General features: G+C 44.9%; 4 protein-coding genes across 9 annotated transcripts in view; 2 read left to right on the top strand and 2 right to left on the bottom strand.

The window, feature by feature from the left end:
• The first annotated feature begins 216 nt into the window (after positions 1–216).
• Positions 217–1,146, top strand: LOC118167792 (olfactory receptor 1052-like). The gene has a single exon (XM_035327582.1). The coding sequence runs from the start codon at positions 217–219 to the stop codon at positions 1,144–1,146; it is 930 nt and encodes a 309-aa protein (XP_035183473.1).
• Positions 1,147–3,446: 2,300 nt separating this feature from the next.
• Positions 3,447–25,376, top strand: DNAJC17 (DnaJ heat shock protein family (Hsp40) member C17). Of its 6 annotated transcripts, none has more exons than XR_004751173.1 (13): positions 3,447–3,589; positions 5,605–5,674; positions 6,616–6,765; positions 8,804–8,886; positions 9,328–9,424; positions 10,896–10,945; positions 11,488–11,565; positions 12,248–12,328; positions 13,101–13,229; positions 20,289–20,420; positions 20,508–20,575; positions 22,607–23,967; positions 24,927–25,376. XR_004751173.1 is itself a non-coding variant. In XM_035326915.1 (12 exons), exons 1-11 carry the CDS (start codon positions 3,512–3,514, stop codon positions 20,409–20,411), a joined length of 936 nt encoding a protein of 311 aa, XP_035182806.1. In that variant the 5' UTR covers positions 3,447–3,511; the 3' UTR covers positions 20,412–20,420; positions 20,508–21,791. The 6 variants fall into 6 exon arrangements, 2 of the variants coding, with proteins under 2 accessions (XP_035182806.1, XP_035182805.1); XR_004751172.1 differs by having other exon boundaries at positions 22,547–23,967; XR_004751171.1 differs by having other exon boundaries at positions 20,508–23,514; positions 23,864–23,967; positions 25,182–25,376.
• On the bottom strand, positions 16,696–18,658 carry C5H15orf62 (chromosome 5 C15orf62 homolog). The gene is made up of 2 exons (XM_035326916.1): positions 18,502–18,658; positions 16,696–18,075 (listed from the first exon to the last, which is right to left on the bottom strand). The coding sequence occupies exon 2, from the start codon at positions 17,949–17,951 to the stop codon at positions 17,421–17,423; it is 531 nt and encodes a 176-aa protein (XP_035182807.1). The 5' UTR covers positions 17,952–18,075; positions 18,502–18,658; the 3' UTR covers positions 16,696–17,420.
• GCHFR (GTP cyclohydrolase I feedback regulator) overlaps positions 20,770–25,932 on the bottom strand; it is a 6,570-nt gene continuing 1,407 nt past the window's right edge. The window contains exon 3 of the mRNA XM_035327581.1: positions 20,770–21,666. Within this exon, the coding sequence (XP_035183472.1) occupies positions 21,543–21,666 (124 nt within the window). The 3' untranslated portion in view covers positions 20,770–21,542. The remainder of the gene's footprint in view (positions 21,667–25,932) is intronic.

The raw sequence follows: 25,932 nt of genomic DNA, 5'->3' as shown, positions 1-25,932 counted from the left end.
ACACACACATGCCACCTGGCCTGGAATGAAACAAAATTTTAAGGACAAATATTTGTGCATCTCATCTTCATTCAGCACTGAAGGCATAACCAGACTACAATTTCAGAATGAACCTCAAATTGCCAGTTTGTGTTACTCCGTGTAATGAATACCGCTTCCTTCATCCTGACCATTCTTTGTAATTCAGCAGATCTCCTGTTGTATCCCTTAAGTCCAATGGACAGGAGGAACGACAGCACGATAACCCATTTCATCCTCCTAGGATTGACAGATCATCTGGAGTTGCAGGTCCCTCTCTTCTTCTTATTCTTAGGGATCTACATCACCACTCTGTTGGGGAACCTTGGGATGATTGCTTTGATTTGGACTCATCTCCAACTTCACACTCCTATGTATTTCTTCCTCAGTAACTTGTCTCTAATCGACCTCTGCTATTCTACTCTCTTTGCTCCAAGGTTGCTGGTGAGCTTCTTAGTGCAGAGCAAAACCATCTCCTATTCCGTGTGCCTTTCCCAGATTTTCTTTTTTGCTGTTTTCCTCACTACAGAGGGGTTCTTGCTGGCTGCAATGGCATATGACCGTTACGTAGCCATCTGTAGACCACTGCTCTATACGACTGTGATGACCAAGAGAGTCTGTAGGCAATTAGTGGTGGGATCATATATGGGGGGACTCCTGAATTCATTGACACACACTTGTGGCTTGCTGGGGCTGCCTTTCTGTGGACCCAACCTCATCAATCATTACTGTTGTGACATACCCGCCTTGCTGCAACTTGCATGTGCGGATACCCGTCCTAATGAGACTTTGCTAATAGCTTTTTCTGTAGTTATTGCCCTGTTCACCCTCCTTGTCATCACCATTTCCTATGTGCTCATCCTCTCTGCCATCCTGAGGATCCAGTCAGATGATGGCAGGAAGAAAACCTTCCACACCTGTGCCTCTCACCTGACAGCTGTCACCATTTTCTATGGATCTGTTACTTTTAGCTATATCCAACCCAGCTCCAGCTACTCGATGGAGCAGGAGAAAGTCTCGGCAGTCTTCTATACCCTGGTGGTCCCCATGCTGAACCCCCTGATCTACAGCCTGAGAAACAAGGAGGTGAGGAACAGCTTCAGAAAGTGCATCATGACTTTCCCATAAGTTTCCAAGTTTGGAAACCACCTCTGATGGACACAGTGCATTGTATGATGAATTCTGACCTCTCAGCCACAGAAGAGAATGGCTTTGGGGAAGGACTGGATATCAGCATCAAGGATGGACCTTGCTAGATAAGCAAACACTCAAGACACAGGAACAACCAAATTTCTGAGTCGCTTGTATTTTGTTTTGGTTAAAGAAAAGAAATGTGTCACTGCCAGTCATTTGTTTCTTTTCCATTTTAATATCATATAATCACAGAATCATTCAGGTTGGAAAAGGCCTCTAAGATCATCTAGTCCAACCTTTAACCTAGTAGTGCCAACTCCAGCACTAATCTATGCTAAAAAGTTGTACGTCTACACGTTTCCTGAAAACCTAAGAAATATTTTCTCACCCACTCTATCTCCACCTCTTTCAAGGCAGAAATTAGAGCATACACTGATGAGCATCTCTCACAACCACCGCTCTCCCAAACAGACTCTAACTGAATGTCACCTGACACTAACATGATATCCCAGACAACTCCATTGTGTTTGTATTAGGCATGACAAAGAGAAGCCACGTAAGAATCTCTGGCAAATCAAATTTGTATCCATGGGAATTAACTTTGCAAACCAGAGGTACACTTTTTTATTTTTATTTATTTATTTGTTTGTTTGTTTTATTCCAGAAATCAAGTTTCAGGTGTTTAAGAAGTATGACTGTGGCCACTGCAAACCTTGACTGATGGGACAAGGCTCTTCTGTATGCATTTCAACAACCACATATCTTTATATGATTTAAGACTACAGGATCTTGTAATAAGAAAAGCTCAAGGAATTTATACAAGCTGGTCTTCCCTTATGTGAGAATCCAGCCTGTATTACCTAACAATGTCACTAGGAAACCACAGGATTTGCTGAGCAATGGTTTCATTCCTCCCATCCCACATAACACAATGGCACATTGGTTGGAACAGAGAAGGTTTGGTGTGCCCAAATATGCACTGGAGCAACACAGAAACATTTACTTCAGACATTTCTGCCTAGTTCTAGCTCAATCCCTGAAACTTGGGAAATCTACTGTCTGCTCATTCTTGGTTCCTCAGTCTTTCCTCCTGCTGTCCGTTCTTCTGCACAAACTGAGGAACACAAGAATCCGCTGTGGTGATCATGTGCTTTCATGATTCATGTCTCTCCTTTCTGGATTCACACATCAAATTAAGAGTGCTTGTAAGAGGTGCCCAAAGCAACACAATAAAGGCACCTGTCAGGGTCTTCAATGCTCCAAGTCTTAATTGCCCCGATCAGTTTCACCTGGACCCTCCGTCCTCACATTTGTTGGCCCAGGAGCTCTATTTAAGCTCAGCCCTGGGCTATTCTTCTCCTTTTGATGTGTCAGATGAGTATTGGTCTGTACCTGGTAATAGAGCTTCTTGATCCAGACCTCAACATGTGTGCTATTTTCATCACTTGGCCTCAGCCATGCCTTGTCATTCTGAATGTGTCTGGCACTCACCTGACCTGTGAATTGGCTTCTTGGTTTGGACCCGGACCTGACTTATCACCGTGACACTGCCTGTGTGTGAAGGTAGGTTGCATAGTTGTGTGTCTATATTGTTAAAGAGAATACCTTTAATGTGTTTGTGGAGCTGTGTTGTCTGGAAGGTAAGCAACTATCCGTGCTTGTTCAACATCTTCTGTGGTATTCACCAAGCTGTCTGTCCTACAATAAAGGCTACAGACACAATCTCCTTGTGGCAGACAGTACGGCAATGTCTAGTGATACACAATTCCCACTCTAAAGGGACGCGGTCCCGATAGTTTTACTGCAAGGGGTGCCCTGAAGGGAAAGCAGTGGCTAAAGAGAAGAGTATCACGTTCTCTCTCTCTCTCCCTCTCTCCCTAAATATAAAAAGGGAAGTTGAGGCACAAAGGAGCTGGTTTGCCAAAGACATGAAGATTGGCTTAGATCTGAAGTTAGACTGGAGAAGACCTTCCAAAAAGGCCGGTACATAATTATGTTGCGTTTTGGTGCCTTTTTTTCATGTAACGCTGACACAATTCTCCACAAGGAGGAGTTTAGGACTGCGGGGAACGAAAACCGACCCTCCCCTGCAAGTCCCGACGGGAGCTGTAGTCCCTCGGCCGCTCCGCTATGCTGGCCACGGCCACAAGCAAACTACATCACCCAGCAAGCCTCGCGCCCTGCTGTGCCCGCTGGGAGCGACAAGGCTCTCCTTCGGCGCGGGGCATCCTGGTATATGTAGGCAGGCTCCTGGGCTCCTCCGTACGCTGAGAGCGGGGAGGCCGAGGGGGGGAGACTACATTTCCCGGCAGGCAGCGCGGGCCCGCCTGCGGCGTGGAGAGAAGCCGGTCGCTCGAAGATGGCGGTCGATAAGGACCTGCTGCAGCTGGACCTGTACGGCCTGCTGGGGGTCGGCGAGAAGGCGTCGGAGAAGGAGGTCAGGGCCGTGGGGAGGCTTGGGGCGAGGCCGCCCTCTTCCCTCAGCCGTCCTGGGCGCCCCCGGCCCTGCTCTGCCGCTCCCCGGCTTGCTCTCGGCGGCCAGGAGGGGGCTCAGGGCTGGGTCAGGGGCTGCTCTCCTCATCTCCTCCCCTCACGGTTGCCTTAGCGGTTGCTCCAAATGCCGGCTTGCTACCAGGCTGCTCCTGCCCTGCTGCTGCCTTGTCCAGCAGCTGCTGTCGGCCTTGGCCGTAAATAATTCAGAAAGCTCACTTCCTCTCCTGTTGCCCCCCGCCCAACTTACCCTTCCCTTCTCACATCTTAGATCGTATTTCCTAGGATGAGGTCTTCCTGAAGTGAGCTGCAAAACGAGCCCCAGCCAGTTAGCTCCTTTTGTCTTGTTTGTGAACCCTCACAAGCAAGGTTCTTCTAGTGTTGGCCAGAAATCCAGTTGCTAGAGGGCGTTCTAGGTACTATAGGTTTCTAAAAGTAATCTTGTTAACTTTGCGGGTTTGTAATTACGTGGTTATGTTGTTTTGTTAATTTAATAGTTAAGTCAATGCTGAACATCCAAAAGACACAACTGAACTGGGAAGGTGACCTATACCAGTGAAGTAACTCTCTGGGTTGAACTATTAACTGAACAAAGCTAAAAGGAAAGGAAAACTCTCTTCTTACCTTAAGCTTTCTTACTCCTTTTTTTTTTTTTTCTTTAATGGTGGTAAAGAGTAGTAAAAGTACAATAAGGTAAAACTCAAAAGCTAAAGACTGCCTAACCAACAAATGTGCCAGAGGCTAACTGGAAAGTCCGTTGGAAACACAAAACAGGTGAACAAGCCAAATACAATTTATTCATAGGGTTGAATGAGATGAAGGGCTTCAGGTGGCAACAAGTTCACTGCTGAGCTAGTTGCTGGGGCTAAAAAAAGGAGGAGGACATTACAAATGGGAAGTTATGATGTGACTTAAATTGACAAGTGTAATGTAGAGTACTGATTCTTGATGTAAAATATGTAAAGCAACCAATGCAAGGACAATTTGTATTCAGAGAAACTTTGCTGAAAGAGGTGAACAAAGGGGAGCAAAACTGTTAAATAACTTCATTGCTTAGAGAAAGCCTTATCTGAACTTGCCATGTAAACAGCTTCTGGTGTAGTTCTGACTGCACGGTGAGGAGATGTAACTTGCTATTTACTAGAGTCTTGCTTACGGAAGAGGCAGGATTAGGCCCGTAAGGATTCTTCGAGCTGCACGTTTTCAGTCCATCAGCTTTGTCCACCAGGTGGTGCCGGGCCACCACTTATTCCACACAATCTAACAAACTGGCAGCTGAGCAGAGTGGCTCGTGTTCCTTTCCTTTCTTGCATGCAGATGTTTCCTTCAGAATGGGAACTCCGATTATTAAAAACTTTACGAGTGACTTAGCTCATAAAGTTGTCAATTTTTCTGTGAAGTGTAGAAGAGATTAAGCAGTCTTCAGTCAAAAATTCTTTACCTTGCCAAGCTCAATTGTTGCTCAGTAAACGTCCCAAAGAGCTATAGCTTTGAGGAATGTGGTATCCCTCTAGCTAGAAAACTTCCTTCATGAACCAAACTTGGCCTTGATGATCAGGAGGTTTGACTGCTGTAATACAGTGTATCTAGAGGTAAAACTTAGAGCTTTGAAAAGCTCAAACTCATTCAAAATGTGGCTGCCAGCCTACCAAGTACCCTGGACTCAAATGCTTATCTTTGCAGAACAGTGTGATCTAAAAGGGCAGGTCCCTGCTCTGAAGGAGAAAACTGAGCTGTTCAGAATTCTTGCCTTATTACAGTAGATGGATGAAAACAGGGAAAAGTATTTGAATATGATGGACTAACGGTGCGGTCCACATCAGAACTGGACTTTATCTTCTGTCAGGCCCAAGGGACCCACCCTGAGTTGCTTTTTTGATTCTGTAGTGTGTTTTTTTTCAAGTTTGCATCTCAACATGAACTAAATGATATAACTGGCAGATCTCTGTTTGGCTCTTGCAGGTTAAGAAAGCGTACCGCCAGAAGGCCCTGACCTGTCACCCAGATAAGAACCCAGACAATCCCAGAGCAGGTAAGATGAAGCTATATGGCTGCAAACCACTTGTGTTTATTTTCATGTGTGGAGACTCCTGGAAGTGTTTAACCGTTTAACTTCAGGTCTGCCTTTGTAATTAAGGGACTGCCTGGCTTTGTGTCATGTAATGTGTGCATATGCGGGATTAAGAGTTATTTTCAGCGCTATCAGGTAGCTCAGGGTTTTAAAGTTGAATGTCTACGTGCTGGTTTTAAAAATACAAGTGTTAAGTCAATGCTTATGTCTTGTTTGTACCACTCAAAATCTTTCCACACAATACTTGAATCATGGATCTTTGGCTGTCTTAAATGTTTACTGGCTGGTCACTTTTAATTTATGCCTCTCACAATCAGAACTTCAATAACAAGCTTTTAAATCAGTATTTTACATTTATATCAGTAACTGGAAGGACACTGTTCATCAAGACAGCTCAAAAGAAACATTGTTCTGTATCTTGTGGTTTCCAAATTGATAGACTACAGTCTTATAGACTGAAGATTTAAAACTGGAGCATGGGGATTGCCACCAGGAAAAAATATTTTTAGTGGTGGTGAAAGTAGAGCTGGAGGTTCTGATATGTGCAGAAGGTTGGGAGGTCATTTAAATGTGTGGGGAGACCCCCAGCTTATATGTATATTCCTCCAGGAAGAGAGTCAGCAATATTGCTGTAAAATGGAGAGTTTGGATTTCAGGCTGAAAAGCTACTTTTGAGACAGAATTTGTTTTTAATGTTCAGTCTGGCTGCACATTGAAGAATTGTGACTGTGGATGGGTTCTATTGAATTCATGTTTGCAAGGTTTCTCTTAAAAAGAAGTGGTTGCAGTTTTTGTTTCTTAATTTGCAAAGGTTTAATAACCAGATAACCAGATTCTAGTAATAGGTTGGCTTACAAAATGCTTTGGAAAGTTTTTTTTTCTTTCTTTCTGATGTTCTGCAGGTCTCTTCCATAAGGGATTGTCTTTTTTGGTTCATCTCCAAGCCACTGCCATGGTTTTCTGCATCTTACCCTTTTTTCTTCTAATTCCCAGCGGAAGTCTTCCACCAACTGTCTCAGGCCTTAGCTGTGCTAACAGATGCAGCAGCAAGGGTAAGGATGCCTTTCCCTCCGTAATGTTGGGCTTGTGTGGTGTTACTCTGTGCGTGCATGCTGGGAAGTAGTGAAAAATCTCATCCTGTCTGCCTTGCTCTGTGCTCCCTTCTCCAACTGAGCTTTCATGAATGCAGGTCTTGTCTGTTCCCTGTTGTTGTCTATGATATCTAATACTAGGCACCAGATAAGGACTTCAACAAATGTTCTTTTCCTGATCTGATGTGCTGGGAGTAGCTTTGTTTTGTGGCACATGTGAGATACTGTTTCAATAATGTGCTCAACTGGGATGTATCTCTCTTAAAAAAAATAAATAACCACTTTCAGGAGTGCTTTAAATTCATGTGACCAGAGTGTATTTGCAGTTCGCTGGAAATCAAGGTCTGACATAAATAGTGTCTAGATGTGATCACTAGGACTCAAAGTACTTCTTCCAATGGGGCAGGAGAGACTTGTAAACTGAAAAGTTCATAGTCATGATCTCTCTCCTTTTGCTACATGAGCTTTGCAGGCTGCCAGATGTAGCTTGGACTCTGTTCTTGCTGCGGGGAAGTGTTTGAGTGCCTACTGCTTAAGGCCTGAAAGTAATCCGAACATGTGAAAGGAAAGAATAAAAACAAAATGAAAGCAGGCCAGCATGAGCGAGTAACCCTATCCAGATCAACGTGAGAGAGAATTCATATTGAATTTTATCTCATAAGATTTAAAAGCATGAAATAGCTCTTCTCTTTTCAAATATTGGCAAAGATTGTAATGTTTGATCCAAGGGGCAACGATGCTTTTGGTATCCAAGAAGTTTTTGGCTTCTACACGTAAAAAGGAAAAAAGTGTTTAGGAAACAGTTTGCTTGCATGAAGGGAAAATACCAGTTTTTCTTATTTATAAAGCAAGAGCAGAGTTCTCACAAACAATTATTCAAACAGGGAAAATGCTCAAGTGATGTTTGAGCTTTTGTGTAGGGCCATGCTTTACCTACTGCAGAAAGACTCTGAAAGTTAATTAACAAATTATTCACTGGTTTGAGCAGATGTCAGTAAAGCTGCCAGTTTACCCTGCTTCTTAAGTCTCTCTACGTGAATGTTAATGTGCTAATATTGCAACTGAAGAATTCTGATGTTCTTTGCTCTTGATACATTCATGTAAGTCAAGCATCTGTCCTGCGAGTAAATTCTTCATATAAAATAAAACATTTTTAATCATAAAACTATGCCCTAAGCCAAATCTGACTTGTTTCCAGTGTCCCTAAAGCTACTTTTGGCCTGTTCCTGAAAAATAAGTATTTTTCCCACCTCTAAATATGGGTGAGATTTTTTTCTATTGTCCACTTTGCATTTACTCCTAGACTTCCTCATCCTTTGAGGCTCTGTCTGGAAATCCTGGGGCCTCTTATTTTTCAGGATATTTGTGTTAATGTCCCAACATTTTTAGAAGTGCTAGCAAGAAGCAGAAAATGCTTCACCTCTTGTTACAGCAGTGTTTCAGTATCAGACCTCTCCTTTATTCACAGCGTTCATTTTTTTCCCTATTGCTTTATATATACTTACATTGTTCTGTTGGTTCTTTGACAGGCGGCATATGACAAAGTGAGAAAAGCCAAAAAGCAAGCAGCAGAAAGGACACAAAAACTTGATGAGAAGAGAAAGAAAGTAAAGCTCGGTAATAAAACTTATTTTTCTCTGGGTTGGAGTCATCATTAGCTGGGTGCTTGCATTTCTTCTGCTGCTGGAATTCACTAGTTGTTAAACTGCTCTTCATCTGTGATGGCTGTTCTTTGTGCCCAGTATAATACAGTAGCCATCTGAAATCTCTAATAGCCATAGCTAGGGATGGCAGGTGTGGATTGGATGACCATTAGGACTGCTGATACATGGCCGTGCCTGGGCTGAGGAGAGATAGCAGAGCATCAGGTCTCTACTATCAATCTGTTGTAGACAAAGCAAAGCTTGGGATCTTTCCATCCACCTCTGAACAGCAGTATCAGCAGTGAAAATTCTCTTTGCATTGTTTTAATTCTGTTGTGTTTTTTTTTTCTCTCCAGATCTTGAAGCCAGGGAACGAGAAGCTCAGACGCGTGACAATGAAGAGGAGGAGATCCAGATAACAAGGACCTTAGAACAAGAGGTAATGATCATTTTTAAATTCTTAAACTGCATTTGAGAAGAATTGCTGAAAGACTTTACGTTCATAATGCAAACCACATGAAGAGGTGTAACAACTCTGTGTAGCAGTCACTCAGCCTTTTGGATTAATGGGCTCTATGAAAGAGCCATGTGGAGCAGTCTGGCAAATGTTTCTGTCGCAGGGTTTGGGGTTTTTGTCTACTCTTTTGTGTAGCAGAAAGTAACAGCTAATAGGGTATATGCTGGCTGATAGGGACTGTGTCAGTAGGGTCACAAGGGGTGCAATTATACGAGCACTGGAGCTGGCATGGGGGAACGAGGGGGAGGTTTTCCCCCAGGAGATGGAGATAAGACAAAAGTGGTCCTTGGCAGTCCTCAGCGGGCATGAGCCATGTGTGGAACTGTGTGCTGAGATATCCATGCTGTCTTAACTCTGCTCCAGATAATACGGCTGCGTGAAGAAGGCTCTCGTCAGCTTGAAGAGCAGCAGAGACTCATTCGAGAACAGATCCGGCTTGAAAGAGAGCAGCGCATCCAAGGTGAGAATAGGTGAGATGGGAGTCCTTAGCCAAACTAAGTTGCCCCTAGGACTCTTACTTCTCTGCAGATGGAGCAGGGCTTGCATGCAAATGCAGCCTTCTGACTTGGTCACATTGCCACGTATACGATCCTTCTTAGCACCTTTTTCAGGGATAAGTCAAAAGAGGAGCATTTCTGTGAGGCTTTTTCTTACCTGGTATGTTTCTGCTCCTCTTCAATAAATATTCTAAAGCATTAAATGTGGGCGGCTTGATGTAGATCCCCACAGGTGTGCTGGAAGGAAACCTAAAGTCCAACTCATCTGTCACAACTAAAGCAGTCAGTGTTGCACACAGAATAAGGACTGATTCAAGGTTGCCAAAAATAAATGTGCCACATGTCATTGGGGCTACTACATCTGTATCCCTGTGAAAATTCTTAGTACCCAAAAGAGACGTGGTGAGGAGAATTAAGTTTTACATAGTCTGTGGTTGCTGAGGTTTTACTTCCTGGAATTTAATTTTCTCCCTCTAATTTGTATGGGCTGCTTAGTAGCTGTGGTTAGTTTCCCTTGTAAAAGGAGGGGATGAGGTGTTTCTAGAATCCCAGTTTGGCTATGGGATTCTTGAAACTCATTCACAGACATCTCTAGCCTTTTCTAAATATTCTGTATTTCTGTGGGCTTAAAATGCTGTTTTATATTTCAGGAAGTTCTGTTCTGCTTTTCAAAACATCTTAGATTGCTGTTCAGGGCTTCAATTCAATAGAAAAATTTAATGTCTCTTGCTTTCTACCCCTTTCATATTCTGGCTGTTGACATAGTATAAGATTTTTTTGCTTTCTCACAGGAAAAATGTTGATCTAAGGAATAAAAAGCATAACAGCAGAGGTCAAGATGTAGAAACTCTGTTTTGGGGTCACCATGGGTTTCCTGTATGACAGTCTATAAGCTGTTCAGCCCACCCTAACCTCTCTTAATTTCACATACTGGAAATTGGGAAGGATGTTGAGCATTTACTTACCATAAATCACTTTTTGATCCTTGGAACAGGAGCAGATCACTATGAAGTATTTCACTAAGTATTTAGTTGCAGGGCCAGATTAAATTCTTAAGCTATGTCTTAGCATTGTTTTTTCGTCCTCCCTTATTTTTCAACATTTGTTCCTACCAGCACAGCCCCTTTGCAGGGAGAAATGTCACAGAACCTAGCATGTCTCACATTTGTGTTTTTAACTTATCTGTTTTCTGACCTTGATTGTGGGCAGCCTGGGCCTCATGGAAGGAAAAATGCAGACTTTCAATATTGAGTTTACACTACAGCTCGTACTGATACTGTTGTGTAAGACTTTTGGGGTACTGAACTGATCTAGTGCAAAAGAAATCCAGAAGTGTGCTTGCTGCATTCTCAGGGCAAATTTTGTGCTAATGCTCTTTAGCCGGTGAATTTTTAACCATGTCCTTTTCATCTTTATTTTCTCTTTCCTCTTCAGGCAGGCAAGAAGGAAATGAAGCAGAAGGCAGAATAACTCCCAAACTCAAAGTAAGACATATCTAGAAAGATGGGCTTTGGTTTAAACAAAAAAAAAAAAAAAAAAACTGGTAGAACTTCTGCAGTTTTGGAAAACAGAAGGGACTCCTCTGCTGAACCGGTGTGCCCCTTTGTACAGAGGTGGTGAATCTCTTCCACTTAACGCACATCATGCATGCCAACAGCTCCCCCATGCATATGTTGCTGTGTTTAAAGCACACTTCCTCTCCTATCATTTTCTCCTCTACTTTCTGATCTGAATGTTTCAGCCATCTCTGCTTTAGGCACTGAGAAACATTTTTTTCCCTGTTTTTTACCCTGATATAGCCATTAATATGTCTTCAAGTTTAATTTTAATTCCAGTTAGGCTTTTCTCACTGTTCCACAAATAATTTGTTCCATTTTCATGCTGATGTTGAAGTCATTGTCTTGGCAATTCTGGGACTGTAGCTGTAAATAGCAAACTTGATTATTGTGCAGGTGGTATGAGCTGTATTCAGCATGGCAACGTGTGTTCAGCTGGACAAAATTAACTTGTTGCATTTGTTTCCTAGCTAAAATGGAAATGCAGGAAAGAAGATGAGACAGGAGGGGGATACTCAAAAGATGTTCTGTTGCGGATTCTCCAAAAGGTCCTATATGATGTTTCTCTATTACTTGATCTTTCTTTCCCTGCTCTCAATGCTGTAAGAATGGATCGTAAATTTTGGGAAGCTCCATGTAAACCAAAGTAGCTCATTTTCTTCTCCGCTGAGCCCTCTTGATCATGCCATTTCCAGAGATCATCAGCACAATCCATTAGCTGTAACTGCTCGTGAGGTGCAGCTCTGTCTTGTTCCCAGCAGGGACTCCTAATGAAATAGAGCGAATGCAAACTCTTCCCTTCACTGGTTCATGCCCTTTATACGGTTTAGATGGGCTGTGTGGTTATGCTGCACTTTTACCTTCACTTAAAGCACTATGTATTAACTTCTGTGGGGAGTTCAGAGGCAGGAATAGACAAACCTTTGATCTGATTAACCCCAGCATGTGGTCTGTATTTTCCCTTCATATGAGTATCTCCTGTACCTCTGACTAAGCTGAACAACCCTCTTGCAGTAGGGCTCACTGGAAGCAAAGTGTGTAGCTACATGTCTCCTGAACACTGCTTCCTGGAGGGACAGGAATTATCACAGGTTGGGATGAATGGAAGACTGCAAGACAGGGTGACAGCTTGAGCCTTTTGTTTGTGAAGATGCCTCTTCTCTTTGCAGTTGCTCCATATGTAAACTTTTCTTCTTGTTATTAACTTTTCTTTTTTCTCTCTCCTAACAGTATGGTGATGTGCTAAATTTGTTGATCTCCAGCAGGAAGACTGGGAGTGCAGTTGTGGAATTTGCTACGGTTAAGGCTGCTGTAAGTCTGGTGGAGACGACAGATGTGTGCAATGGAAAGTGGGCAAGAACGTGCTTCAGAAGGGAAGGGTTTGCTGTCTGACAGCCTGGAAACGCTGCCTTGTCATTAAGGCAGTGGAGAAGGGTAATGAGAGTCTAAAGGTATAGATGCATGAAGGGAGTGGCAAAGCTTGAGGCGTAAACCCAGAGCAGATCATGCACATAAACAAGCAGGCTGTGCATGTAAGCAGCTGAGGGAAGAGACACTGCTTTAAAGAGCAGACATTAAGCTATTTAACCAGCTCTCACTGAGGGTGAATTACCAATTGTGGAGATGAGCTTAATGAGTCTTAGAGGTTGTATCAGGCATTTGCAGTTTAAAAGAAATCTAAATGTCTTGACTCACAATGAGTTATAATAATTCATGTTACCGTGGAAGCAGAATGCATCAGTTACCCATGCCATGTTTTAGTAGTTCCATCAACTTAAATTTACACTACAAGAGTCTCTTTATTACTTGTCACTGTTCTTTCACTTGATATATCCAAACAGTCCAAAAAAACAAACCAAGAAAAACTGTCTCTGCCCTGTTTATCAGAAGTACTGGCAGTGATATCTTCTATCTGTGCTTGATGTGGGTATGGGCCTTGAAGGATGCTTCTTGTGTAGGGCAGCTGTGAAATCTTCATTGGCATTGGTAACAGGCTGAGATAGAAAATCTCTTAAGACTGTTAGTGAAATGTGAGGAAGTGTGACCCAAAATTCAGATGCTGATAGAATATTTTCATTGATAGGAGATGGCTGTGAAGAATGAAGTTGGCCTGACAAATAATCCTCTCAAGATTTCGTGGCTGGAAGGCCAGCCTCAGAACAATTCCAGCACTGTCCTTACTGACAGCAGTAGTCAGCCTAGGACTTCACAGGTAAGGAGAACATAGGCTGCTGTTACTTAAGTCTGTTTCCATAGCAACCCGAATTTAAAAGTGTGCTTTGCATTTATGGCAAGATGCATTGATTCCTAGCAGAGCTGGAAAAGAAGCTCTTAGTGAAAGGTTTGGCTTTCTGATGATCCTTTTTATGCTGAAGCAGTGGCTTTTTTAAAGGACCTTCTGCCTGTGTAGCAGCACACTGAGGCACAAGCTACTTGAGTGACTGGAGCTTTGCACAATGTGTCTCTCTCTGAAAAGTGAAAAACAAGGATGCTTCTTGCTCAACACAAAGCCTATAATGCCATTCTTCTGTGAATTTAGTAGACTTTGTGGGAAACCTCTGGTTGATAGCTCATTAAAACAGCTCTCCTAAAAGACAGCTTTAGAGAGGTTTGGTTACTGCATTCACAAGAGGATGAAATTTCAATGCTAAAACCAAACCTATGTTCATATGGTTTGCAGGAGGGAAAATAAAGTAATATCAAATTGAATATCCTTGTAAAGAGGGCTTGCTATCTGGTTTGGGTTACCTTCACCAGTGCTGTTAAAGCTTGGTAGACACTTCAAGTACAAGGTATTTGCTAACTCTTAGCTGCTTCCTGTTTATTCCACCAGATGATCAATCTGAAGTTGTTGCTTCAGTCACAAAATGGGTAAAAGGCAACAACAACTAGTGGTTTAAACGTAAAGCCAAATCTCTCCTCAAGCAGGCAATGCCGCAGCAAATTGTTGGCTGTCAGTTACCCACTGCTCCTGTTGCCTCTCTGGAGTAGGAACTGTATCCATTTCTTTTACAGGATGTTACATTCTGTGCTGCAGAGCTAAGTGTAGTATATCTCATGTTCTGCCTGTCTCTGGTCTAGTTAGTAATTCCTTCCCTGAGATAAGGTGTGAAGGGGCCTGAGATCCTCTGGTTATTTGAGTTCCAGTTCAGACTTCATGTGACACATCCCTACCTCTCCTTTTCCTCTGTCTTATGTGCTATAGGTGTCCTTAGTCTACATGTCTGTGTCTCAGTCAGCCTTGTATGTGTTCATGGCCTAAATATTGTAGTGGCTTGTGAGACTGTTCACTACATTCTCTCCTGACTTTTCAGGTATTTTATTTACAGAATTTCCATATCAAAATGTCTTGCTGCTATCCTAGTTTTGTTTAGGGTTGCATGTTTTCTGTCTGAACAGCCTGGACTGAGCCAGCATCATTTCCCAGAGATCTCAGGCAAAGGCAGTTAGAGCATCTTAATTCAGTAGCCAAGCAGATCTTCATGCGTGATGTAGAACCAGTGAGCCCTGCAGACGCAGCAGATTCACAGAGCTGGGCCAGAATGTTAGAAGACAATTTGGGAAAAAGCAGAATTAAGTCTGACTATCCCTCACTAGTGGAGAACAAGAACTGGCTCTGAAGACTTCATTTATACCTGAGGGGGTCACTAGTGCAAAAATTGTTAATTGCCTCTGTGGGTTCAACTGTGGAAGTCTTAGCATTTGACTAACTTTTGTCTTGGCTTCTTTCCATGACCAAAGCTTTGTTAGATTGAAACTGCAGCGTCTGCCTGCTGCAAAGGATTAGCCTGGTGAAGCCAGCAGCAAGGCAGGGCAGGTGAAAGCAGCTGGTGGTGTTCGTGCTGCGTGGAGGTGGTGACTCACTTCTGTCCAGCACACCTTCATCAGTCCCATGCTAGCTCTCAAAATGGTGAGGAGTTATGGCCAGTGGTTTGTATCCTTTCCCAGGAGTTGCACTTGAGATGCTTTTCCTTCCTACTGCTTTTGTGTAAGCAACTGCAACTCTGCTTGCAGTGTAGTTTTGCTGTCTAGGCTAAGATCTCTGAGCTGCTCTTGTTCCTTTTCCTACTCCCTACGCTGTGCCTTCCCCAAGGCCTGCTGCTGCTTCCACTAAGATGTTTACAAAATGTGTAACTTGGTCATTTCTCTTGGCTGTATTGCTTCTAGGTGTCTTATCCTCTTTGTTCTCAACTCTTAAATTCTAGACTATCCAAAATAAGATCTTTTGAGTATCAGTTGCCACTGCCCTGATCTACTCCCTACCTTATCCTTTCACACCCAGTCTGGCTTTCCATCCATCACAGACTACATTCTCATTTTCAAGCTGCACTAATTTCATTCTGATTGAAGCTGCCCTCATTTCCTCTTTGCTCTCTCTCAGTAGCTCCTATTTTTGTCTGATTCCACCCCCTGTTTGCTCCCACTCTGTGCAAATGAAGCTCCTTCCCTGCTCTGCTTCAGAAAACAGCTGAAGAGCTGCACTGTTCTCATGGCAACACACTCACTACTCATCCACTTGTGCTCTATGCGTGGGGTACTCAGCCAGGAGCTGTGCACCGAAGTCATCAAATAATGGAGAGATGCAGACAGGCTCGACCAGGGCAGCTTTGGAAGCAGTTCCTAGGTGAAAGCAAGACTGCCTGCTGAGAGGTCGTGTTGTGAGGAGGCAGAAAGCGGCAAGTTATTTGCCTCCATGGTTTTCACTGGATTTTTTACTGGCGTGTTTTGTCCCACAGCAGGGGATGAGTGTTGTCCAGCAGTTTCTGGAGAACTGCTGAAGCTGAATAGGAGTGTTAAGCTTGAATTACAAAAGCTGTGGTTTAACTGCTATTACTCTAGGCAATTTGGGAGCAATGATTGTTTGATTGCTGCAGCTCTGAGTGGCTCAAAACATACAAGGACTATATAGCGCTCTGAGGAGCACCTTTTGCCTCTACAACAGCATGAAGCACTTGCTCATGGGGAAGGTCAGCCTTGCATCTGTACTAGTGGTATCTCCCTACCAGTGCACCACATTTGTTTTGGGCCATCCATTCAGCCACAGTAATGTGCTGACAAAAGCCTTCTGTCTGGCATTCTCTTGCATCTTTTCTAAGCTCCTTTGAGGCTTCAGCAAATTCACTTTATCTGACTTTACTAGATTCCTATCAGGCTGTAGGTTGAGCTGTCTGTGCCTTCTCTGGAATCTGAGCACTTTGCTGTAGCCTACTTCCAAAGCTTATGTTTGTCAAGGTCTGCAGTGGTGTCTTTTTTTTTTTTTAAAAAAAAAAAAAGGGCTCTGCTATCTAATCTAGCTATGAAAAAAGCTAAGACATTGGTGACCCAGCAGCTTCTGCAGTGTATTTTCAATAGTTCACCCCTGATCCTCCCTAAAGGGTATTCAGTCAGGCAGAGCACTTCCCACTGTCCAGCCAACAGGGTGAAGAACTGTGTTCAACACTAGATCTTGGTCCTGATCTGTGTGCACTCTCCCTCCCAGGGGAAGACAGAATACCAGCAGCTCTAGCCATTTCCCAGCTCAGAAAAGCAGAGCAATGCTGCTTTCCCCACCCTCAAAAAAAAAAACCTGAAGTGCCAGAGAGGATAAATCTTGGTCACTGCAGATAAGGGGCCTGTGCTCTTGATGCCTGGCCTTTTGTTGGTTTGGCTTGCTACCAATGAAATGAGGCAACAAGACGTTTCCAGTCACAGATGCATTTATTCTTCCATGTCTGTACAACTGATAGATCAATGCATGCTTCAAGCAGCAGTATCTAGAGAAATATCTTCTGCTAGTAGACTAAACGAACTGCTCTTGCTGCGTTATGAGCCTATATAGATGCTTACCTGTTTCCAGGCTGGAAGTGCCAACTGCACTTGAGTTAGGGGAAAAGAAACTCACAAAAAAAGAGGAACAGCTTTGATTTTTTCACATCCAAATGTGGTGGGAGAAGAAACATCAGTTTCTGTCTCTTGACCATTGCCACAGCTATGGCTTTGAGATAACAGTGCTCCTGTCTCCTTACAAGCTGTCTGCTTATCCACAAGTGATGTATGCCATACCCCTTTCTGTCCGTGCTCCGCAGTATCACAGCCACATCCCCCAGATACCAAGTCTGTTACCAAACAATGCCATTCTTCTGTGAGCTGGAGATACACAGTCAAGAGTGGGAAATTCCCAGCGTGAAGAACGGAAACTTGCCCACAAGGTTCCAGCAGACAGTACTCTCATCTAGGCACGGAACCTGTCAGCTCCCTTCCAAAGGACTTCTTGGCAAGGACAAGAACAGTCTGTCATGGGTAAGGCAAGAAAAACAAAACAGACCACACACAACAGGGGTGATGCAGTATCCTTCCTCCTGTTAGGACTAGAGAAACTGGCACCAGCAGTAGGTAAATGTGATATGTTAAATGATAAATACCTTCAAATGGCGTAATCTCTTGGATTCTGTTTCCTGAGGGTCTGCAGAACATCCTCAAGAAGCGATAGCCCCAAATCCACTTTGAAGGACAGGAAAGGATCAGACAGATCAGAAAGAGTGGTGCCGTTCTGGGAGCCAGTCTCTGCAGTCCCACAGTCCGTAGCCTGCTCCTTGTGGAATTGAGTTTGAGTGGCTTTGTGGTATTGATGAGCAGCGCCAGAAAAGGAGACATCAGAGTGAGAATCTGTATGATCAATGATGTTCGGGCAGCTAGAACTGTCCAGGTACAGCCGGGGAGGCTTAGGAGGTGCTTGTGCCTTGGCTAGGTTTTGCTCACTCTGACATGACAGGTAATCAGACTTGTCCTTCAGTTCCCTCAAGCATTCCCTCTTCTGGCACTGTCCATCACTGTCCAGTGTGTGGCTGTTCTGATTCAAGATAATGACTTGGTTGCCCAACTTTTTGTGTCTCCTGAGTGAGAAACGTCTGAAGAATGTTGTGGACTTAATGGATCCTCTCCGCCAAGTATCCATGCTGATGAAAGGCAAAGAGAAGAAGGAAATTGCTGACTCTTCACAGTCAGGTGTTGAACTTCAGTCACAGGCTCTGCAGCAAGCGACACAACAGGAACAACTTCTTCCTTCCCTGTTCCTGTAGCTGGAAGGAAAACAGAGAAGCTCGTATTGCAGGAAATGCAAACTTGACACTACATCCCTGTGTTCAGGAGCAGTTGCCCCATCTTATATGTTAGGGAGCCTCCTTTGGAGAAGGAATGGCGATGTCTGAGCTTATTAAATCTGTGCTGCAGAAACAAGCTGATGAAGAATAGCAAAGGCACACAGTCACCATGAGAACAGATTTAATCTAGCATCTAGAACAGAAGGGCACTCTGGTACCATGGTAACCAGCCACCTTCATGGTGAAGGGCACTGTATAAAAATCTCAGTGGGTGGTTAGGAAGGGATCTGGTGACTCAGTCACACTGAAGAAAACCAAAGAAATAGTGGAATGGAAATCTAAAAAGCAGCAAAATGAAGATGTAAAAGATAAGCGTTAGGAAAATTGAATGCAAAATAGACTTACGCTGTGTCGGAGCGGCACCTGAGTCCAACAGGCAGAGGAGAGAGACTGCTGAAGTTCTTGGAGAACAGTGACCACCACACTCACGAATATGCTGGGATGCTGGAAGAAGCAAGTCCAGGGATGATTCAGCCAGGTTGGACCCAGAGCGGTAAAAATCCACGCCGCCTTCTCTTCATGTGCCTCTTGTCACTGCTTCCCCGTCTGCAGTTCCCTGTGCGTATGTATTTGTTTTGAGCCAAGCCCTTGCTGAGTCAGCCACGTCAGAAACTGGGTTTTACACTATTGGTAATTGTCAGGATTGCAGGAAGTAGGTGTGTAAAGTGGCAAAGCATCAGCCCACACTCTGCCTGAGGAGAAAGCAAGCTCCCTCAGAGGCACCCAGATTGCTTGAGAACCGTCAGTGTGAACGTCAACTTGTAGCCCATCTTGAATCAGACTGCTGCTTCCCTTTGTGCTCTCCCTACTGTCACTTCTGATGGCTTGTTGTATCAGCAGGGCTCCCAGATGAGGCCGGAAATACTCTCTTCTCTGTTTTAAATTAAAATCCAGAGTGTGAGGTAGTGATTCAGGTTTGTACGGGTGATTCATTTGCATGAGTCTCATGTAGGCTATTTAATTCAGCCAAGCAGATGTCAGTAAATATCTGTGGTTAGTGGACAGAAGCTTTGAAGAAACCTCGTTCTGCCACTGAGGTCTGATACAATCTGGTGCTTTCTCAAACACTATGAAAATCTGTGCTGCGCATTACCGAAAGGTTATTTCATTCATGCAGTTCCAAAGACACCAATTACAGCATACCAGTCTCCTAATTCCCCCATTTTTTTCATCTATTGTGGGCTTCTATTTTGTCCTCACAGCTAGGCACTCTGCAGCTGGAGGAACCACTTTGCTGGCACATGGTAGCAAATTTACCCTTGCACTGTTTTCCCGCAGAAGCTTTTGCTATTTGATTGTCTTTTCAGCCCTTCTATTTTCTGTTCAAAATGTCCTTAAATCACCACTAAATCTAGTTCCTAGAAAAATTAGTGTTTTTTCTTTGCTCACCTTTTGTCGAGATGCTTTTATTTCTGTCTGAACTGTCAAGCAAATGGGATGAATGTTTCCAAGCACTGCGGCGCGTTGAATACATCTGAAATCAGTAAGGCCACCTACTAATGCTAAAAGGCTTTTGAAAGCAGAGTGCCAAAACCACCACTTTGCTCTGAGATAGCAGCTGTCATTTGCTGCCTACATTTATTAGGTAGTCTGCAGTCACCACTTAGCTGACGTGACAGTTGCTACCACACACAGCAGAAAGGCTCCAAGAGCTTCTGAGAACTGAAACTGTTGTGCCAAATTTGGGAACATACCTGGTTTTCTTCTGTGCAGCTACTTTCATGCCTAAACCACAAGGGTTTGATTTTATAGCATTAGCCTTTATAACGGATGAAGTGTGTGCTGGACTTGCAGAGCAAGCTTGTCATCTGAAATAACCAGCTGTGTTTCCCCATCCAACCTCTGTGAGCTGGTGAGAGTAGTTCCAGGATCAAGAGGGTATTTCAGCCACCCTGCCTGTCCTATTCTTTGACTTTCCACTGACGCTATCAAGGGTCAGTAGCTCTGTTTGCTATGAAGCCAACCTCTTTCTGTAGGCCAGGCAGCTTTCACACCTTACCTGATTTCTCTGGTGTCATACTGCTACGAATGGTCTGCCTAACTATTCTGAGTGGGGGCTTTTGAGGGGGGACCTGTGGGAGCTTTGTGATATGTGCTGTCCTTTACAAGTTGCATTTGTTTTCTGTTTCCAGGCGTCTGTGGTCTCAGAGCGGGATTACGAGAGCCTGGTGATGATGCGGATGCGCCAAGCTGCGGAGAGGCAGCAGCTGATTGAACAGCTCAAGCGGGAAGACGAGGAAGAGTCTCACACCTAGCAGGAGAGAGTATGGATTCTCCTCACCCCGTCATTCCGTTTCCAAAGCTGTTTCTTAAATTAAGCCAATAAACATCCTTTTTTAAAACTGTTGTAGGAATACAGACTGCATGTGACTGCAGTGCTTTCCAGAGAACAGGGAAAGATGGATGCATAAGCTTCAGAGTAAGTGTTACCCTGTCAGTCTTGCGTACTCAGAGTAGCTGCTCAGTCAGAGGACAGGATTTTGAGAGGTGCTGTCTGAACAAACATCAAACCTTTCAAAGCCTGGAGCTCTGTAATTCCTGAAAGCTTGCTTGGGAGCTGTGAATCCAGCAGGCTTTGGGCACTTCAGAACAAACCACACAAAGATGTAGGTCTCTTCAGAGAAATATTTTATTGGGGTTACCTTTACAGCACAATTGACGCTGTCCCAAACAATTATCAGCAGCAGTTGCAATACTGAAGCTTACAGAGCATATACCTGAAATGTTCACAAAACCTTTCTGTGCTGATCTAAGGTATTTCAGGAACCACTATGTTATGCTTGAATGGCACTCTTGGGACTGAACGTCTGATGCTGCTAACCATGATGCAGTATGGGAGGGAAATTGACCTTGCTGCTGAGTGGAGGGATTCTCATAGAGCACTGTGTGAGATTAGCAGTTCCTGCTTTCGTTCTGGGGACGAGACAGTATGCCATCAGTGCTTGACCTCCCATCCCTGCCCCCCTAGGTCTGGGAGGAGGCATGTTCTGAACTCCTGTTTAGCATGCACCCCCAGGACAGCCCTGAGGAACAGACAGGCAAGTCTGTTATTTGAGCTCCTTCCAATGCATGCTAAATAGATTATTAAAATGTAAAAAGATGGTATTTGCCAGACTGCTATTTGGATGAATGTGGAGTTAAAGCCATCTGTTATGTGTGCTTGATATAGTCTGGGCTGGGATAGCTTCCTCCCCCCAGGCCTTATGAAATGGCAGGGATGGTGAGTTTCCATTAGGTGAAGTCTTGCCCCCACAACACTCCTCCCCCCACACCTGAGCATCTGGAACAGAAAGGAATTATTCAAAGAAAAAAAAGCTTGCTTTAAGTCCTGTGTGAGGTGATTGCCAGCAGGGTCCTTCCCCAGATGGAGTGCGGAAGTCTCCTCGCTATTCCTTGTGGAGGCACCACACCAAGGTCTGGCCCACGCCTGTCATGCTGACCACGCGGTAACCATACCTCTCCAGCTTGTTCAGGACTATCCGTGGTGCATCGTCCACATAGTACTCCCAGCTGCAAACAGGAAGAAGAAGAAAGATGAGGTGGAGAAGGAAGAGACAAGAATTTCCTTGTGGAACTGAGTCTGCATTGCTAATAAACTGGTATAAAACACTGCAGTGACCGCAGCTGGCATACTGCCTGTGTGTTGCAACATCTTGGTTAACCAGATGGGGAAGGACAAAACCCACAGCTCCTAAACCAAGGAAAAAGCCTGCCCAGAATGGAATTCAGCTTTAAATTGAAGTGTGGTTTGGGGATCAATTGTCCAAAGCCACGTGTTTCATGGTAAACTGGGCTGAAACTGCAGTGGCGGGAGTTTGCAAGTATGCATAGCTCAGAATTCATGGAAAAATAGGGTAGTCTCTGCAAAGCAGGAAAAAATGTAGGACAGCAGCTTCAAACAGTGTCATAACAGCACACAACAGCTAGGGCTTTTTGTTTGCTATGAGAGTGTAGCTGTTCCCATGTTCCTGCAAGTAGCAGACCTAAGTAACAACTTGCTGGGCCCAATACCTCCCTGTTACCAGGCCCTGTTTGCTGTTGCTGGCACCCAGGCCTCTGTTTACATGGCTGGGCCATTCTAGAAGCTTTACACAGATTGATTCAGGTGTTCCAAAGGAATGGGAAACCAATGTTCTACATATGTCAAAGCATGTCTGTGAGTTGGGCTTTTGTGAGCCTGTGCTTGAAATTTGGGGGGCTGGGAGGCAAAAATGCTGCCTTCAGCAAGGCATTAGGCATTTGGAAAAATAGAAGTCCTCTGTCCCCAACACAGCTGCCAAATAAGGTGGAGCACAGAATTCTCTACCCTGGCAATTCACAGCGGTTGTATGGCTGTGGATGACTGAGAACCGATACTTGGGATCTTTGCCTAGCTTTTGCTCCTTTACAGTTCCTGCCAGCTCTGTGTGTTTGGAGCAGGAACTACCCTTGCCTCCACCTGGTCCTGCAGGCTCAGCAGAAGACCTGAGGGCTGTGAGAATGCTCCCACGATAAAGGAAATAGGTGGTGGTCGTGGAGTGGAAGAACAGCACAATACGGACACAAAATGTGCTGAATGAGGTTGGGAAGCAGCAGAGCCGAAATGGCAAGTGTAACCTTCAGTGCTGGCTCCGGCAGCCTCTCCGTTCCTCTAACAGCCATTTTGGCTGCAGTATTTATTCAAGCAGATGGGATGAGCTTCATAATTGTTCATTTCTTAGATGACTCACTGTGCCAGATAAGCTGATAATGATGGGCTATGGGATCTTCGGTGATCTTGTTTGGGCATCTCAACAAAGCCTGTCCTGACTTTCATACCAGTAACAATAAGAAAGACCAAAAAGCATTTGCAAAGTTTCTAAGGTTGCAAAACATTAATAGTGGTGAATACTTTTTAAAGCCTGAAATAACACTAAGATGTGAAAGTTTTTTTCAGTTTCTCAAGACAGACTATACTTTGCTGTAATTATAGATGTGGTGTAAAGATAATATGTATTATTATAAGTGTCTTTGAACTTGTTGCTTTCTCTAAGAGGCTTGCTACATACCCTTCGGATTCACATGTTCAAGTTGGTAAATATTATTGCCATTACGCAGAAGGAGCTGAGGCAGGGATTGTTTGCTATTTGTAGGAGCCTAAAAAACTGACTGGCTGAGCTAAAAGCAGAAGACAAGCTGAGTTGCCTAGGGCCTTAAACACAACTCTGCAGTTGAATGAAACAAAAGATCACACACAACGTGTATTGAGCACACCGCCCTCTCCGTCTGAATCAGGATGGAGTGGCTGGGACCACTTGTAAAGCTCTTCCTCCCAGCCAAGAGCCAGCAGGGAACAGAGAAGTTGCCCCAGATGGGAGAAGACTTCTGCACTTGCACATTGTAAGTACGCGACCCTAGCTGCCTTGCCTCCCAGATGTGCCAAAACTAGATGAGTGAGCGGTGTGTGGGGATGGGGTTGAGCTGGAGCAGGAGTATCGTCCAAACGTGGGGATTTCTAGCCTGTTTTGGAATGACTTCCTATTTAAAAGTAGTGATGGAGCAATCTCCTGGTGATAGGCACAGCAGTCCTTTTAGCTTCCTTGGGGATGGGTTTTGACTGTGCCCCTGGGAAACAGGTACGTTAGGGCGCTAGTGGCTGCCTTGGACCTCAACTCCCACAATCTGACAAGCAGGCGTCAGCTTTCATTTCAGACCCAGCAGTACTGATTAAGAACCCTTATAATTACAGGAGGCGCTTATAATTACAGGAGGACATCGCCGAGTGATCATCACATGCACGTCCACCTGGGCACGCAGGTTGCCCAAGAAGCCCCTGTTCTGCAGCAGCCAAAGGTCAGCTTTTGGATTCTTGACCCCACACGGGCTTGGGCAGAGCCTGGCTCTTCCCTGACCCAGATTCCTGTGGGGTTTTGCCCCTGCATGTCAGATAAGGGACCGACAATGCGTGCTGGCAGCTGATGCAGCTTAACAATGTGCCATTTGCAGGAGCTAGTGCAGGACTGCATAACAGGATCCGTGCTCCCCTTTATTAGAGGCAATTAAGCACTACATCTGTGTATTATAGTGCTCCAGCTGGTCTGTGCTGCTTAGACCTTTTCTCTCAGGCTCCCTCTGAGCTCCTTAGGTCATGTTTAAGGTTTTGGGGCTCACAGTGCTACGGAAAGGGCAGGATTTGTGGCATCCTACCGCCAGGCTTACTGCTAGTGCAGCCCTGCAGCCAGGCAGAGGGAGAATCCTGCTTGGCTGCAGTGCTTTCCTTCCTTCCTGCGTGTTTGTTGGTTTTTTTTTTGGCAGAAGAGCGGATGGGGCTCACCCCACTGGCATGTCGCTGCGCCTCTCGGGGTGTCAGCAGCCACATTCCTGCCGGGTTGTTTTCTCCACCCCCTGTTGCTCAAGCACACCCGGGGAAGAGGTGCTGCAGGGAAGCAGTGGGGTGACCCTGGGTATGACACAAGCTGTGACAAGAAGCAGGTGGGGCAAGACAGAGCCCAAAATGCCTAGTAGGCCACAGACACAGGCTGCAGCAGGAGATGCAATAAAAAATTCCCCAAAAGAAGCAAAGCGTGGCACTCCTGTTCCTTTCAACTCTGCATCTCCTCCCTGGCTGCTGGGGCAGGCAGCGTGGGGGCATTTTGCCTTTCTTTGCTGTCCCCTTACCCAAATCCTGGAGTCGCCTCCATCTCGGGAGCCAGGAGCGCTTTGTCCTCCTTGAAGCCTCTTCTGTTTTTCCCCTCGGGTCTCCTTTCTCCTATTGCATAACTCCCTGCCTGTTTCTGGGCTCGGCTTCACAGGCAACAGCATGAAGCTGACACTGCTGCCAATCTCCTCGCCACCCACGGGGTTGGGAATAGCAGCACGGAGACGGCTCAGCCCTGCAAACCCACCCCAGAGCTGCAAGCGATGGAAAGGAGCGATTGAAGTGGTCAGGGTAAGCCCTCTTGCAGAGGCAGGTGGCCCGAGTTTGTATTCGGGAGGGTTTCTCTTCACCAGACAACCTTTGATTTTTATTTTGTTGTTTTTTTTCTTCTCTTCCTTTAATCTTTTAGGTTTTTGGTGCTGCGGCAGTGAGGAGCTGGACCTCGATGCTTGCCAGCCCGGTGCTGAGGAGGTGGGTCTTCCCAGCCCCGCCGGCGGCAGTCTGAGAACATTCTGGGACCAAGAAGCCCCTTCTGCTTCACGCCTGGTTTTCCTCCTACTCCTCCTCTGTGCTGTGGCACGAGTGGGCAAGCTTGAGCAACAATCTGACTGTTCCCCTCTGTTTTAATTTGCATTTGGGGGGGGGGGGGGGGGTTTTTTGCTTTGTCTTGCAGAAAAACAAGAAGTTGAGATACCAAATGGGGGAAAAAAAAGTGGGCCAAGATGTAAAGAACGGGATGGCAGCATTTCCAAGTTGCACCCTGCTGAAAGCTGTTGTCAAACTTGGTGTGGGCAGAGAGAGACACGGGGACGCAGGGAAGTGTCAGATATGCACGGCTTAGGAACACGCAGGCTGGGGACATGGAGCAGCTCTAACCCTGGGGCTGTACAGGAGGGATGGACTCAATTTGCTTCTGAGCATCCCGGGGCTGGAAATGGTAACAAGACAGAGGAAGTTTGTCTTTGAGAGCTAGGGGTGGGATAAAGGCAGGTAGTTGTGCAGAAAGATTAAAGTGCTCACTGCCTGTTTTATTTCTGCCAGGGCATGCATCAGGTAGCAACCAGGAGCATCCCAAGCATGGAAGGATGGGGAGAAGGTGGGTCAGGAGCTAAAATGGGGTCACAGTGTGGAGAAAAAAAAAAAAAAAAAAAAAAAAAAAA

This window comes from Oxyura jamaicensis, chromosome 5 (assembly GCF_011077185.1).
Source record: "Oxyura jamaicensis isolate SHBP4307 breed ruddy duck chromosome 5, BPBGC_Ojam_1.0, whole genome shotgun sequence".
Taxonomy (NCBI): Eukaryota; Metazoa; Chordata; class Aves; order Anseriformes; family Anatidae; genus Oxyura; species Oxyura jamaicensis.
Note: the sequence above shows the minus strand (reverse complement) of the source record. Positions and strands in the feature narration are given on the sequence as shown.

What these genes read in the sequence shown, in the direction of transcription:
- LOC118167792 (XM_035327582.1), top strand. Translation starts at nt 217, where the DNA reads ATGGACAGGAGGAACGACAGCACGATAACCCATTTCATCCTCCTAGGA.
- DNAJC17 (XM_035326914.1), top strand. Translation starts at nt 3,512, where the DNA reads ATGGCGGTCGATAAGGACCTGCTGCAGCTGGACCTGTACGGCCTGCTG. An exon ending in AGAAGGCGTCGGAGAAGGAG is followed by an intron (nt 3,590 to 5,604) that starts GTCAGGGCCGTG and finishes TGGCTCTTGCAG; the next exon opens with GTTAAGAAAGCGTACCGCCA. An exon ending in CCCAGACAATCCCAGAGCAG is followed by an intron (nt 5,675 to 6,615) that starts GTAAGATGAAGC and finishes GATGTTCTGCAG; the next exon opens with GTCTCTTCCATAAGGGATTG.
- C5H15orf62 (XM_035326916.1), bottom strand. Translation starts at nt 17,951, where the DNA reads ATGGATACTTGGCGGAGAGGATCCATTAAGTCCACAACATTCTTCAGA.